Here is a 13,961-nt window from a genome sequence, read left to right as displayed (position 1 = left end):
ATTAAATTCTGTTAGTTAGTTATGTTAGTTAGCTAATCAGTCTGTTAGTCAGTTATGTTAGTTAGCTAGTCTCTTAGTCTGATATATGTGTATAAATAGAAGTCTGATTCATGTAAAATAAATCAATAATACGATGCAAGTTCTTCATCTTTCTCTCCAATATTTTCTCTCTGTTTTCCTGCAATTCTTTTCTTTATATTCTGTTACACTAGGTCTGGCTTTATTTTCAAAAACATTTACGCAAGTCTCGTACACGGTACAACCGAAACCGTATGTCAATGTGTAGGCATTGTAGCTGTAATCTGGGTTACTGTGGGCTCTTTGAATCCGTGCAGATAATATAATATCTCTTGTTTCTCTCTTGGGGGTAATCGTGATGGACTGTATCAAAGATCAGTTCACACACGAGTAAAGAATATATAATATATAATATAATATAATATAATATATATGCAAGTTAATTAATGCTGTCGTCAAGGATGACGATTTTATTTAATTAAATAAATACCAATTTGCTTATGTATAAGAGTCCAATATCGGATTCCGATAACGATTTAGAAAGTCATGAGCAATAAGTCATAATTGTTAAAAAAAATGATCTGCTCGATATTCTTCATTTATTTATTTGCCTCTTCTTTTATTTATATATCCATTCAAATGATTTTCAAATACAAAAAGAAGGTTACTGGCCTCTGAAATTAACAACAACATGAAAACGATTAATAGGGCAAAAAAAAAAAAAAAAAAAAAAAACGAAGTCATTGATATTTTTTTGGATATATAGAAAGAGGATTTATATTATCATAATTAAAAGATATATATATCATTATAGACTAAAAAACAAGAAAAATGATGCAATTATATATACCATGTATATATATTTTTTCCTTTGTTGACTACATTGATAATCGGTCGTACGTTGATAATTCTAGAGATCCACGAAAACGGAGTTATTGACTTAATTGTGTGAGATGAGGACATGCATGATGCATATATATATGAATATGTGGGAACATGGGAGGATTATATTATATATATAGATCAGGCCAACCGGAAAAAGAAAATAAATAAGATAAGAAAATATGGTACCCTGGCCTTCGCCGGTACAGGTGCCAAAATTGGTGAGGATTAGCACTAGCGAATGAGCTTTGTTGATTGCCTGGTTGGCTATAAATTAATATTAATTATTCATGATATAATATATGTTTATTATGATAAAATAACATTTTGTTGACTGATTAGCTTTGAATTCTTCGTTAACTTGTCAATTACCACGAAATGTAGGCCAATTAGATCGATATATGGGACTAGCTACGCAATCTTTGAATATGTGAGAGATATATAATTATATATATGGACATTTTTTTTTGTATAGGATTAGCGAATTAGTCAAATTAACCGATTGATTTAGATGTTAGTAAAGGAGCTGGAAAAGTACTTAACATTTGACTAAATATTAAAAATTACCATGTATATGTCGCGTACATAAATAACACGTGACAATATTTTAAGAGATTGAATTGGAGGAATTATATATCTTGATCTATCTATCCGGCCTATATAATACGGAGGAATAATACTTTAATTATCTTCTAGGTATTATATATACGTTACACATGAGTACCCCCCTAAACATTGTTAATTATCTCATAATCGGGTTTGGAATTTAGAATTATAAACATTTTAGGCCAATTACAATTGAATAAAGATAGCCGGTAAAGTTCAGGCCGATAATAACAATTAAGATGAAGAAAACTATAGTTTCTCATATATATATATATATATATATATATATATATGTGTGTGTGTGTGTGTGTGTGTGTGTGTGTGTTAACGAGTGAGGCAAGCACCTTCCTTCTTCTCCCTAATTCTCTTTGATTCACCTCCCTTAATCTCTTCTTCCATCCATTCTCTAACACTTCCACCTATTCTTCTGTAAGTAAACTTGTAATTTTAAACTTGTAATTTTATTAAGCTTATATTTCAATACAAGTTGTTATTTTTGTATCTATTTATTTTTCATATTTTGCATACATGCATATGGTCGGTATATATATATAGGTTTGTTCTAAAGGTATTTTTCCTCTTTGGCTCTAGGGTTGCGTAGAGCATTTTTTTTTCACTGTTTCATGTAGTTTCTATGCTTGAGGATGGATGATTAGCTGGAGGATCTATATCAATGGTTCTCGTTGACGTCTAATGAGGAAGAGGAAGTGATTGTGGATGCTGGATTTCTGGAAGATATCTCTTTATATGGAGGGAAGGGTTTGATTGCAACCCTACTCACTGAGAAACACTATAACAGAGAGGTTTTTAAGGTGACTATGCATCGTGCATGGCATCCACTACAAGGTGTTTGTTTCCACGATTTGAATTCTACATTGACTTTAGTTGAATTTGATAATATGAGCGATAAGGAATGTGTGGTAAGAGAGGGACCATGTGCTTTTGATAAGCAACTGGTGTTGGTTCAGGAAGTGGATGGTAGTAAACAAGTTAATCAGATTCATGACCTTCATGAAGCCAATTTTTGGGTCAGAATTCATGATCTTCCTTTGAGAGCCATGAATGAATTTGTGGGGAATCTGGTTGGGAGAAAAACTGGGAGAGTTAAAGAGGTGGATTTAGAGAAGGGGGAGTTGGCTTTGGGGAGGAGGGGGGGGGGGGGGGTTGGGGGGTTACGTTCAACATTGATACTCCTCTATTACGAGGTACAATGTTTTCTATGGGTGATGGCAATGCTGTGTGGGTAAGGGTCTCTTATGAGAAATTGCCCAACTTCTGCTACTGGTCTGGGTGTTTGGGTCATGGGGCTAAGGAGTGTAAACTGAAGAAGCAATCTGATTGTGTAGATGACGCAGAGGTGCTTCCATATGGTAGCTGATTGCGAGCTACTAGTTACGGTGATTGTTTCAGAGATGGTTGTTCATGGGAAAGGAAAGAACTGACTAGGATGGCAACACGAGTGCCTCCGGGGAAGCATATAGATCTGGTGGTTGCTATGGTGCCTGTGGATGAGATAACTGCTCCTGATGTCGCGGCGTCATCTAAGCGGAAAGCCGTAATGGATCACGAGAATTTAGCATCACTTTCTGTCGATCCTATGAAGGAAAGCTCAATTCAGTTAGTTGAGGGGGGTAAGAAGTCAGTATTGAGGAAGTTCAAATGCATGGAGATGAGAACGCTTATGCAGGAATTATGGAAATTAATATGAAGTTTTTGATGAGCATATGCATAATGGGCCGAAGGGGTTTTCTGGGCCAACATAGAAATAGAAGACAAGTTTGGAAAATGGGCTCAAGTATGGGGAGCTCTCGATGGACCAATCTGCTATGGGTGGGCCTGATGGGGTTAGTAGTCGTAAGTGGAAAGGACTGTCGTTTCTCTCTTCTTCTACAACTTCTAATACTGAAGTCACCCAATGGCTTTCCATTTCTAAAAAGAGAAAGGGACTGATTCGGGTAGATGATGGAGCTAGTAAGGTTGTCAAACCAAGGGTTTCAGAGGAGATTGAGGTGCTTGATGTGTTTGAAACAAACATTGTTGAATCGGCGGTAGTTGTTGATCAGCACTGTCGAAACCCATGAAGATCATATCTTGGAACGCCCATGGGCTTGGGTACCCATGAGGCGTTCGTGCCCTCTGCGATTTGGTGAAGAGGGAAGCTCCAGACGCGTCTTGTTTCTCCGGGAGACAAGGCTTAAAGCTCGAGAATTCGAGGTATGCAAATTTAAATTAGGTTTTGAGGAAGAGCTAGAAGGTTTTACACAGCAACCCAAACCTCTAAAATATCCTAAACATTGACCCAGAACTTGTGTAAAAATTTCAACATCACTTGTTGAAGAATTTTGATTTGATGCAAATTCAGCACTTAGGACAACCATTTTATCCTACACACAAGAGAAACAATTAATATTATCACAAATATTTAAATATGTTTAATTAAAACAGATTATAATACTTACATAATTTTCATGAATATAGTGATGAGTTCACTCTCCATTACAATTAGTATGTGATGCAGTATATAATTTTATCAGATCAGAATTGGTATTTGACTTAGGGCTCAGAAACCGAAGCCATCGGCCGCCACCGTCGTGAACCGACCGGTCGCTCAGGAACCGGTGGAGAATCGGTTTGTGTGCGGTGGAAATTTAAAGAAACCGACATTCAGCAGTTTGGTCCCGGTTTGAAGCTGGACCGGACTGCTACACCGACCGATATAATAAAACCTTTATTTTTTTAATATACCCTTATCGAAACGACGTCGTTCCACTTAAGTTAGTGGAACGACGTCGTTTTAGTTAATAAGCATTACAACAAATAATGGAAACGACGCCATTTGGCATTAAACCAAACGGCGTCGTTTTATTATGGATGTAAGAAAAAATAAATAAGTCTGAAACGACGCCATTCCACTTAAACTTAAGTGGAACGGCGTCATTTCGAGACGAGTCTTCTTCTTCTCCAACTTCTTCTCGAATCCCATCTCTGCAACTCTCTCTCTTTCTCTCATTATTCTCTTAGTAAAACCGCCAGAGAACCGATGCCGACCGAGAACCGCCTTAATCGGTGTCCTCCTCCCCATTGATCGGTAATAGTCAGTGTCTCCCCTATTTTTTTAGACATCGGTTGGCGTCGGTTTTGCCCAAAAACCGCACTAACGACGTCGGTTTTCACCCCTAATTTGACTCTTGCTATAATAGACATTTGTTGAAATACAAAGTCATTAAAATACCTCCAAATAACAAACTATATGCAATAAGAAAAAATAAAATGGTATTACCAATTTCTTAGAGAGGCGATGGAAAGATATTGAGCTTGTATGATGATGAATTTTCAACTTTGATCTATTTGTTTTATTTATAGAATCTCGCTCCTGCATAGAAGTTGTAAATATTAAGAAGCAAAAATTATAAATAGGATACGTGAAAAAATTCATTTAATTTACCTTATATAATGGATTCTCAAATATGTCACAAAATATTTCTCAATCGGAAGGTCGGACATCCTGAAAATGATACTGGCACGTATCTTCTTTGTTCTTAAATTTATTGTCATGACACATTGTCTTATATTTGCGGAATGCATTACACATAAATTCATCAATAGTCTTACGTTCAGTCTCTTTCCAACCAAAATTTAGTTCGAAGTCTTCATTGAAAAAATATATACACAAAGATATTATCATCCAGAATATTCTAAATTTTGCATATATATTAAATAATATTAATATAAATCAATTATTTAAATCTTACCAAAAAATGCTTCTTGATAAGTTATTTCACTTGTTTGGAAACTTTATGTCATGAACTCGTAGCCAAAAGTGCATAAGTTCATGTAATAGCCCCAACATGCGATGCAATCCAAGTTGTTTGTTGTCCTTTGCCTTCTGTATGTTCGTCAGGAATGTTAATCTTAATTTTACCCACTTTACGATATTTTTCCAACGTCATATCTCTAGTAGTGCCTTGACCGTCATACATCTAGTAGTGCCTTGACCTTGACGAGATTATACTGTTAACTCTATAAAATATTTAGCTCGTAGTAGAAATAGAGTAAATCATGGTTAGAAACGATGTAATATGTATGAATGACTTTAATTGAAACAAAATGACTATTAGATTTTTATGTTGTTCTGTAGAGTCAATCTTTAGTGGTGAGTCAGACGGAGAGTAAGGAACATGTGGAGAAGAGATGCGAACTTCCTTCCTCTTCAGTGACATAATTTTGAAATACTAATACATTTATTACTTAAAAGATTTGTAATAATGTGTAATGTGAACACAAAACTGGTAAATCATCTATATCAGTTCCATTTGTAGATTCGCTCTCATCATCTATAGATCTTTCAGATGACTCTACATTTTGCTCAACTGTCACATCAACAATTTCAGTTTCAATATCTTCCTTATGTACTATATCATCTCATTCTGATTCAAATCTACAAACAAGTTGAAGATGAGTTGACTCTCATCGTATGCTTCTTGAGTAGAGGGATCATATTCTTCTTCATCTTGTCCATCTGCCTCAGAGATAACATCATATATATTTATTGATTAAAACTTTTGTACTACTTGTTATTGATTTCCTAACTCAGGATTATCTAAGTAGAATACTTGAAATGCTTGAGGGGTCAAAATAAAATAATCATCTTTAAACCATTTTTTTTATGTATTAATACTCAAAAAAATATTCATTATCGCGTTTTTTCTTTTGAGGATTGTTTAAATCCCCCCAATCACACTTAAACAGATACACCACAAGCTCTCCCAAATATCTCATTCCAATTATATCAACAATAACCCCATAGAAATCAATGTTTTCTCTGTCATGACTTTCTTCGACTAGAACACCACTATTTTGTGTTTTCCTCCAGCGTTCTCGATCCATTGTGTGATACATAGTTCTTCGAGAAATATATGCAGAATATCGAGCAGCGCGTCTCGAGGGGTCACGTGTCAATGCATACAGTTCATCCGATATATCATTTGGATTATTCGCATGCATTTGTACAACCTACATATTGAATAAAGCATAAACACACAAAAGTAAACAACCAATGTATTTTTTTGGTAATTTAGACTCGCATCTGTATTCTGTAATGTCATTACCCATTATTCAAATCATTTCGAGAACTCTTCTTCATGTTTCTGGTCTATATCATTTATTCCCTGTTCTTTGAGTATGTTCATATGATCACTGAAATTAAATATTACAAAATAGTTTATAATCTTATAATTTTGTAAATAAATTACAATATTAATTAACAAATAATGATAACTTATTTTAAGTGGCTTTCTATCTCAGGGCAATTGTTTAGCGTGTACCATTGAACTTTTTCGAACTCTGTTCCACACAAATCATAAGCATGTGTTGCACCAGGTGGATGTATTTGTTGGGAAAACATATAAAACTCATTTCTTTGTCTTGCTTGGTCAACATCAAAGTTTCTTTTCGGCCGATCAAACCTCGTGTCAACTCCGTGGAAGTATTTGAAACAAAATGTATATCACTCATCGTCAATATGTGTTTTTGCAATTGATCCTTTTGGGCGGGCTTGTTACCCACTGTGTGTTTCAATTTCTCAAGGAATCGTTCAATGGAATACATCCATTTATATTGGACTAGTCTTGCAAGTCGAGCCTCACGTGGCAAATGAACGGTCAGGTGAACCATGATGTCGAAACTAATAACTGACAGCTGAAAAGTCACAAGTTAAAAGTTGTGATATTTCACAAGGTGCTACTTCACGAATATGATTAATTCTATTCTCCCATATTTTCAATATATCTTATAGACAATTTTGTAGAGAAACTCTGAAGAAAAAACTTCATAATTGCTATTTGCAATTGGTGAGTTTGTTGTATTCTGGAAGTGAATTACTTGTAACCCAGTAACAAATTCTTTCAAGTGGAGGCAATTATTACTTTAAAAATAATGTTCTACACGTCTCAAAATAACATTTATTTTTTCAGATTGCTATATTCGCTCATCTTTCTTCAACATTCTAACCACCTCTATTGCCCTTAGAGCACTCTCATTGGATTAACCAAAGTTAAAGGACAGTTTTGATGAATGTAAGAGAAAATTAACTTTTGACTATTCCATTCACATAAATCTCTACATTGGAATAGCTATTTTTTCATTATATAATAATAAAATAATATAAGATGAATTTGGTTTTGATTATTCACATCAAATCTCCACATTAGATTATATATTTATTCATTATATGGTAATGAATAACTAATAATTTCAAAAATATATAATTTTTTTAATTATTAATTTTTTTAATTTTATCATATTTTACTATTCTACTTATTATATGTTAATTAATAATCATGTTCTTATTAAATTAATATATTAATTGTGATAAAATATGTGATAGAAAGAAAAGGAGAGAGAAATAATTAATAAAATATGTATTTGATGTATGTACAATAACGTTTAAATTTGGAAAAACTTTTGAAAATCACTTTAGCTAAATTCTAAATATTTGAAATTTGACTAATCCAATGTGAGCATATTTTACTTTTTAATAGTTAAATACTCATTAAATTTAACTTTTAACTAATCTAATAAAAGTGCTCTAAAGTGGCTAGGCCACCCAAAAAACCAAAGAAATAATAGCACCACCTAGAAAGATTGTACGGAATTGGTGCGGCCACTCCCTTGACTTTTAGAGGCGGTCTAGCCATTCTTAACGGAAGTGGAGGTAGTCTTATAAGCTTAATTTTGTGGAGGCTAGCCACCCAAAACTATTTTTTAAATATTTTGTTTTTAATAATTTTCATTTATTATTTTTGAAAAAAATATTCTAAGACTTGTAAAAATTGATTCAAATGGTGCCCGCACAAATTGATGTTAACACCGGGTTTGCCACATTCAAATTCCCTATAATTGATAAACACCTACTGATGATCAGAAATCAAAGTGGGATAAAAAAAGAAAAAAGAAAAACAAACAAAAAAATAATAGATCAGAGAAGAAGAAAATTAAAATGGACTAGTGCGACTGCAAACAAACCCTGCTAATTCTATGAGCAATTTTCTTTAAAACTAATAATTAATTAAGGGTACTGCAAGCTGGGTAGTACATTTCTAATCAATAAAGCACTGTAATTTATTTGACATTGTTTGCATTATTAATTCAGAGATATAATACAATATCCTACCCATGCATCAAGTTTCACAACTGATGATTCAAAGCCAAGGAGAGTTGTAAATGGGTGTCACAACTGATTTAACTTGAAGATACTTTTGAAGGGCTTCTAAACCATTATCTCTCCCAAACCCACTCATCTTGTACCCTCCAAAAGGGCAGTCGCTGTCGAAAGCAAAATAGCAATTGATCCAAACAATCCCGGCACGGATTGATCTTGACACTGTGTTAGCCACGTCTAAGTTATTGGTCACGATACCTGCTGCAAGTCCATATTTTGTGTTGTTCGCCATTTTAATCGCTTCATCAATTGTTCTGCATGTATACTTAGATCACATGAGCACTAGTAGTACTTATAGTTGTTCTAGTCAGTTTCTCGAAAAGCATAAGTAAATGCTTAATAGATATTTTAGAACTCCTTTCGTACTGTATGATCTATCTCTCTCATAGTATATATAGAATATATATTATAGAGAGAGAGAGAGATGGGAAATCTAATCTATTTATCCCAAGTACTAATTATTTGATAAAATGATCCTAGAGACAATTAAAAATGTCAATGTGTTAATGTTTTACACAGTAGAAATATAGAAAATGAAGACTGAGGAGTGATTTGGATTCATCGAGTTGAGATGGTTTGTAAATAGTAGAGTAAAAATTGAATTATTAATTATATTTTGTGTAAAAATTTGGGAAAGTTGTTTTGAGATTTGAAAAAATTAAATTGTTTATTATATTTTATATGAGAATTTGAAAAATTATAATGATGGAGATGAGTTGAGAATGCAAACAATGCCGAAATACTATTAATAATACTCACTTGAACTTCATGAGCGCCATCACAGGTCCAAATATTTCATCTTTCACTATTAGCATGTCTTCCTGAGCAAGTTTCAAAGGATATAATTAAAGAATTAAATCAAACGTCCTCATGATTCTTTTTATTATTTTTTGGCACGTACGACGTCCAGAAATGAGAGAGATTTTGAAGTCGAATACACATTCACCTTAACATCTGCGAAAATTGTTGGCTCAATATAGTAGCCCTTGTCCCCCACAGGCTTACCACCGGTTAACAAGGATGCTCCTTCTCTCTTTCCATGATCTATGTAGAAAAGGATCTTTTCAAACTGCTTCTTGTCAACCTGCACATAGAAAGATGCATATATGGCCTCGAATTACATACTCTATATATACAAGTCGAGCGGTGCTACTCTGCCGCCAGCAGGTGCCTGCTCATTGTGCCGCCTAGTTAGTGCAAATTACATTTTTTTTTCTTTTTTGTTTTTTATTTCAAATATTTTTTAAATATGTTTAAATATTTTTAAAAAATAAAAAAATATAAATATACTAATAGTCACTTTTTTAATCATAAAAAAAAAATATGTAAACGGTCAAAATAAGATGGCAAATTAAGGAGACACAATAGCATTATTCATACAAATCGCACGCCTGCGCAATGCGTTTAAATGATTCTTAATTACCTGGGGTCCTTGATTTACTTTAGGATCAAAAGGATCCCCAACTACCCAATCTTTTGCCTTTCCCACTAACTTCTTCACAAATTCATCATAAATTCCTTCTTGAACAAAAACGCGAGAACTTGCTACGCATATTTCTCCCTGAAAAAAACATATATAGGAAAAGAAAAAACAATCATGCAAGCCACATTTTTCTAGCCTTATTAGTTTTCTAATTAAAAATGCAATAAATATAAAATGAAGATAAAATTATAAAAAGATTAAAGGAAATCCATTTCACCTTGTTATATAGAATGCCCAACAGAGCAAGTTGAACAGCTTTATCTACATCAGCATCGTCAAAAATTACAAGGGGTGACTTGCCTCCTAATTCAAGTGAAACCACTTTCAAATTGCTTTTTGCTGCAGCCTGCATTATTTCACGTCCTATGTTCGTGGAACCAGTGAAACTGACCTAAATATTGAGAACAAGTACTAGATTAATATATATTGAAGATGCAACTGAAGTAATATAGAAGTGGCCCTAGAGTTTTCCAAAATATTTAATAATTAAAAAAGATATATCAAAGTAATTAAATACTAAAAAACTACCCCATCAATGTCCATATGAGAGCTAATGGCAGCACCAGCAGTCGGTCCAAATCCAGTGACAACATTTAGAACTCCATTTGGGATACCAGCCTTGCTTAACCATTAAGAAAGTTATTACAAAATGTAGAAGGAGAAAAATGAAGAAGAAATAAGGAATATATGCATGGCATATTAGTTACAACCATGCATGCATATATAGATTGATTCTTCTAAATGGGAACATACCAGCTTAGCAAGATGAGCACAGTAAAGAGCTGAAAGGGGTGTTTGCTCGGCGGGCTTGACGACCATAGTGCAGCCAGTGGCTAAGGCAGGGCTAACCTTGCTAAATAATATGGTGGTTGGGAAATTCCAGGGAATGATGAGTCCTACGACACCAATTGGCTCACGCAATGTATAAGCATGAAACTCTCGAGACATTTTCAACACCTCCCCATGAATTTTATCGGCTGCACCCGCATAGTATCGTAGGGAATTTGCTGCCGAAGGAATGTCACGTAACTTAGCTAGACCAAACAATTTCCCAGCATCAATAGCCTCCAAGGCAGCTAATTCTTCTACATGTTCATCAATCAAATCTGCAAATTTCATCATAATCCTTCCTCTCTCCTAAAATTCATTAAAATATATAAAAAAAAGCCCCAATTATTATTTTCCTTTTCTTTGAACAAATAAAAACAAATTAAAAAGAAAGGTTTACATGATAACTGCACGTGACATTCTTACATGTAATTATGAGCCGGCCATGAATATGAGCCAGTAGTGATGTACTACCATATTATATATATATATATATATATACACACACTACTAGTTATATATAAGTACGTATATATATAACGCATGAGCGTTTATAAAGACTAGAGTTATGCTATATATATAATTAAATGAAAACGGGACACCCACATGATGATGATGATGATGATGATCATGATGTATATTTCCAAAATAATCTTCATATATATAGAATATTACAATGACTATTGGTTTACGAGATCTAAACCGGACGGCTTATATATGATACTAATAATTAATTAAGATCATGCTCAAGAACAGGTCAGGAATAAATAAATTACCATTTAAGTGTAGGAGGGCATGCAGTGGTCTGGCGGTAGACGATAGACGACTAGCTCAAAACATCTTTATATGATATATATATATATATATATATATCCAGTATGACATGAGGAAATTAGTTTTTTCGTCACATGCATTCACGAGGAAAAGTGCAGGAGAGAAACGATGGAGGGTATACTAGCTTATGGGGCGTTACACCGTCCCTATGTCCTTGGTTTATACGCAACAATTGCATGTTGCATGCCAGAAAGGAAATGCCGCCTCTGTTCATTACTGTTCTTTATCTAAGTCAAGTTGACTTCAGATGCGTCATTCGGTGGGCAGAGGAAAAATGCAATTGTGGAAAATAAATGTAAAAGTAAACCCCCATGGAGGGGTTATAAGTTGGACGAGGACTTTACGCAATAGACTGGGGACTACACAATTAAGCCACCGGCCCACTAATATTTAGGTGCGGTAAAATACTTTTAGACGATAATAATGAGATGAGATGTTATATTTTTATTATCTAAAATTTGATCATTTGATTATAAGAATTACAATAAATATAAAGAGATTATATAAAAATAAATTTATAAATTGATATAATTTTATGTGATGCGTTAGATTTACTTTACATAAAAAATAATTTTACAATCTAACGTATTGTATTAAATCACGTTAATGTGTAGATTTTTTTTTGATAATTCTTTTATAATTAGAGTATGACTATATATAATTTCTCTATCTACACGGCCATGACACCTTAAGACAACTTTCCGAAAAATTAATCAATATCAACCAAATTATATATGTAAAGAAAATCGACAGACAATCTTGGAGAACTCCAAACGTTTAACGAGTAATCCAAACAGAAAATAGTCTACAGTAAAGTACTAAACGAGAAATATTGATCCATCAAAGAAGCTGAGATAAACGTACAGAGCCGGGCAAGCGGGGCCATGGACCATGATCGAAAGCTTGACGCGCAGCCTCCACGGCCAAATTGACATCCTCCTTGTCCCCTTCCGCCACCCTCGCAATCACCTCCTCGGTTCTTGGATCTATAGTCTCGAACGTCTTTCCTGTTTGTTTTGTTTTTGGTTTTGGAAAAGTTTCCCACAGATAAATTCAGTTACTATAGTACTCTAGGCTCTAGCTAACATGTTCCTCCATGAAAACACAACTAAATGGAGTAAGTTTCATGCCCCAGTACTGTGTAATATTGTAAAGTGAAATGAAATGACAATGAAACATGATGAGCTACTCTGGTAATTTTGCTGCCAACTGGTTTTTCAATCGGTTGGGTTGGGTGGTTTGTCATATTATATCGAACGCCCTATTAATCCTTCAAAAAGAAAGGGGCTCTTAAGTACCGTCCAGAAAATTGGATCATCTTTCTTTTCTTTTTAAAGGCAAGATTGGCTGAGATTATCTTAACAAAAAACCAAACTTCTCAGATCTCAGCATTATAACAACTCTTTCTACGCATACACACACAAGGGTATGCATTCGGATCGGGTTTTTTTTGGTTCAGAACTCGAAAATTCAAGTGAATCTAGACGGTTATCCAAAAAGTGGAGTTAAAAAAAAAAAAAAAGTGGAGTTAAAATCGAAAATCAGTTACAATCCGAGTATCCGTAAAACCGGATACCGCTTGAAATCGGTTTTACTCAAACGGGTATCCGCTCGGTTTTAAAAATCTGGATACGCATCCGGATATTTTCAGATAAATCTATATCCGGATGGACGGCCCTACACACATAAATATTCAGGAATAGCTCAGTTCAAGAAGTATTTATCCAAGACTAACTAAGATCGATGCTGAAACAGTTGAGGAAAAGAGATGAAACGAATTTGGTTTGCCCGGTGCAGAGGAGTACTGACAACAAATAAAGTTGGGGAATCCGCGAATAAGATCGAAGTAAACACAAGACAAGAGTATACGGATTAGAGAAACTGAGTTCGTTGGAACTAGCCAGGAGATAGAGAATTGAGAAACCTGAAACGGAGTCAACAAATTCTCCATTGATGAACAGCTTCGTGAACTTTATGGTTGGCATCTTGACAAAAGAGTCCGAGCTGCCATTGCTGGGAGTTTCCATCTCTCTCCTTCTCTCTCGGTCAGGCTGCATCTTTGTTGTTTGCACCGCTTATATATATATATAT

The 13,961-nt window shown here is 34.3% G+C and overlaps 1 protein-coding gene across 1 annotated transcript; it reads right to left on the bottom strand.

The window, feature by feature from the left end:
- Positions 1-8,537: 8,537 nt before the first annotated feature.
- Positions 8,538-13,934, bottom strand: LOC108992687 (aldehyde dehydrogenase family 2 member C4-like). The gene is made up of 9 exons (XM_018967312.2): positions 13,795-13,934; positions 12,735-12,877; positions 10,962-11,345; positions 10,737-10,826; positions 10,426-10,599; positions 10,149-10,286; positions 9,672-9,809; positions 9,485-9,546; positions 8,538-8,979 (listed from the first exon to the last, which is right to left on the bottom strand). Exons 1-9 carry the CDS (start codon positions 13,925-13,927, stop codon positions 8,706-8,708), a joined length of 1,536 nt encoding a protein of 511 aa, XP_018822857.1. The 5' UTR covers positions 13,928-13,934; the 3' UTR covers positions 8,538-8,705.
- Positions 13,935-13,961: the final 27 nt, after the last annotated feature.

This window comes from Juglans regia, chromosome 1 (genome assembly GCF_001411555.2).
Source record: "Juglans regia cultivar Chandler chromosome 1, Walnut 2.0, whole genome shotgun sequence".
Taxonomy (NCBI): domain Eukaryota; kingdom Viridiplantae; phylum Streptophyta; class Magnoliopsida; order Fagales; family Juglandaceae; genus Juglans; species Juglans regia.
This window is presented reverse-complemented; position numbering and strand designations above follow the sequence as displayed.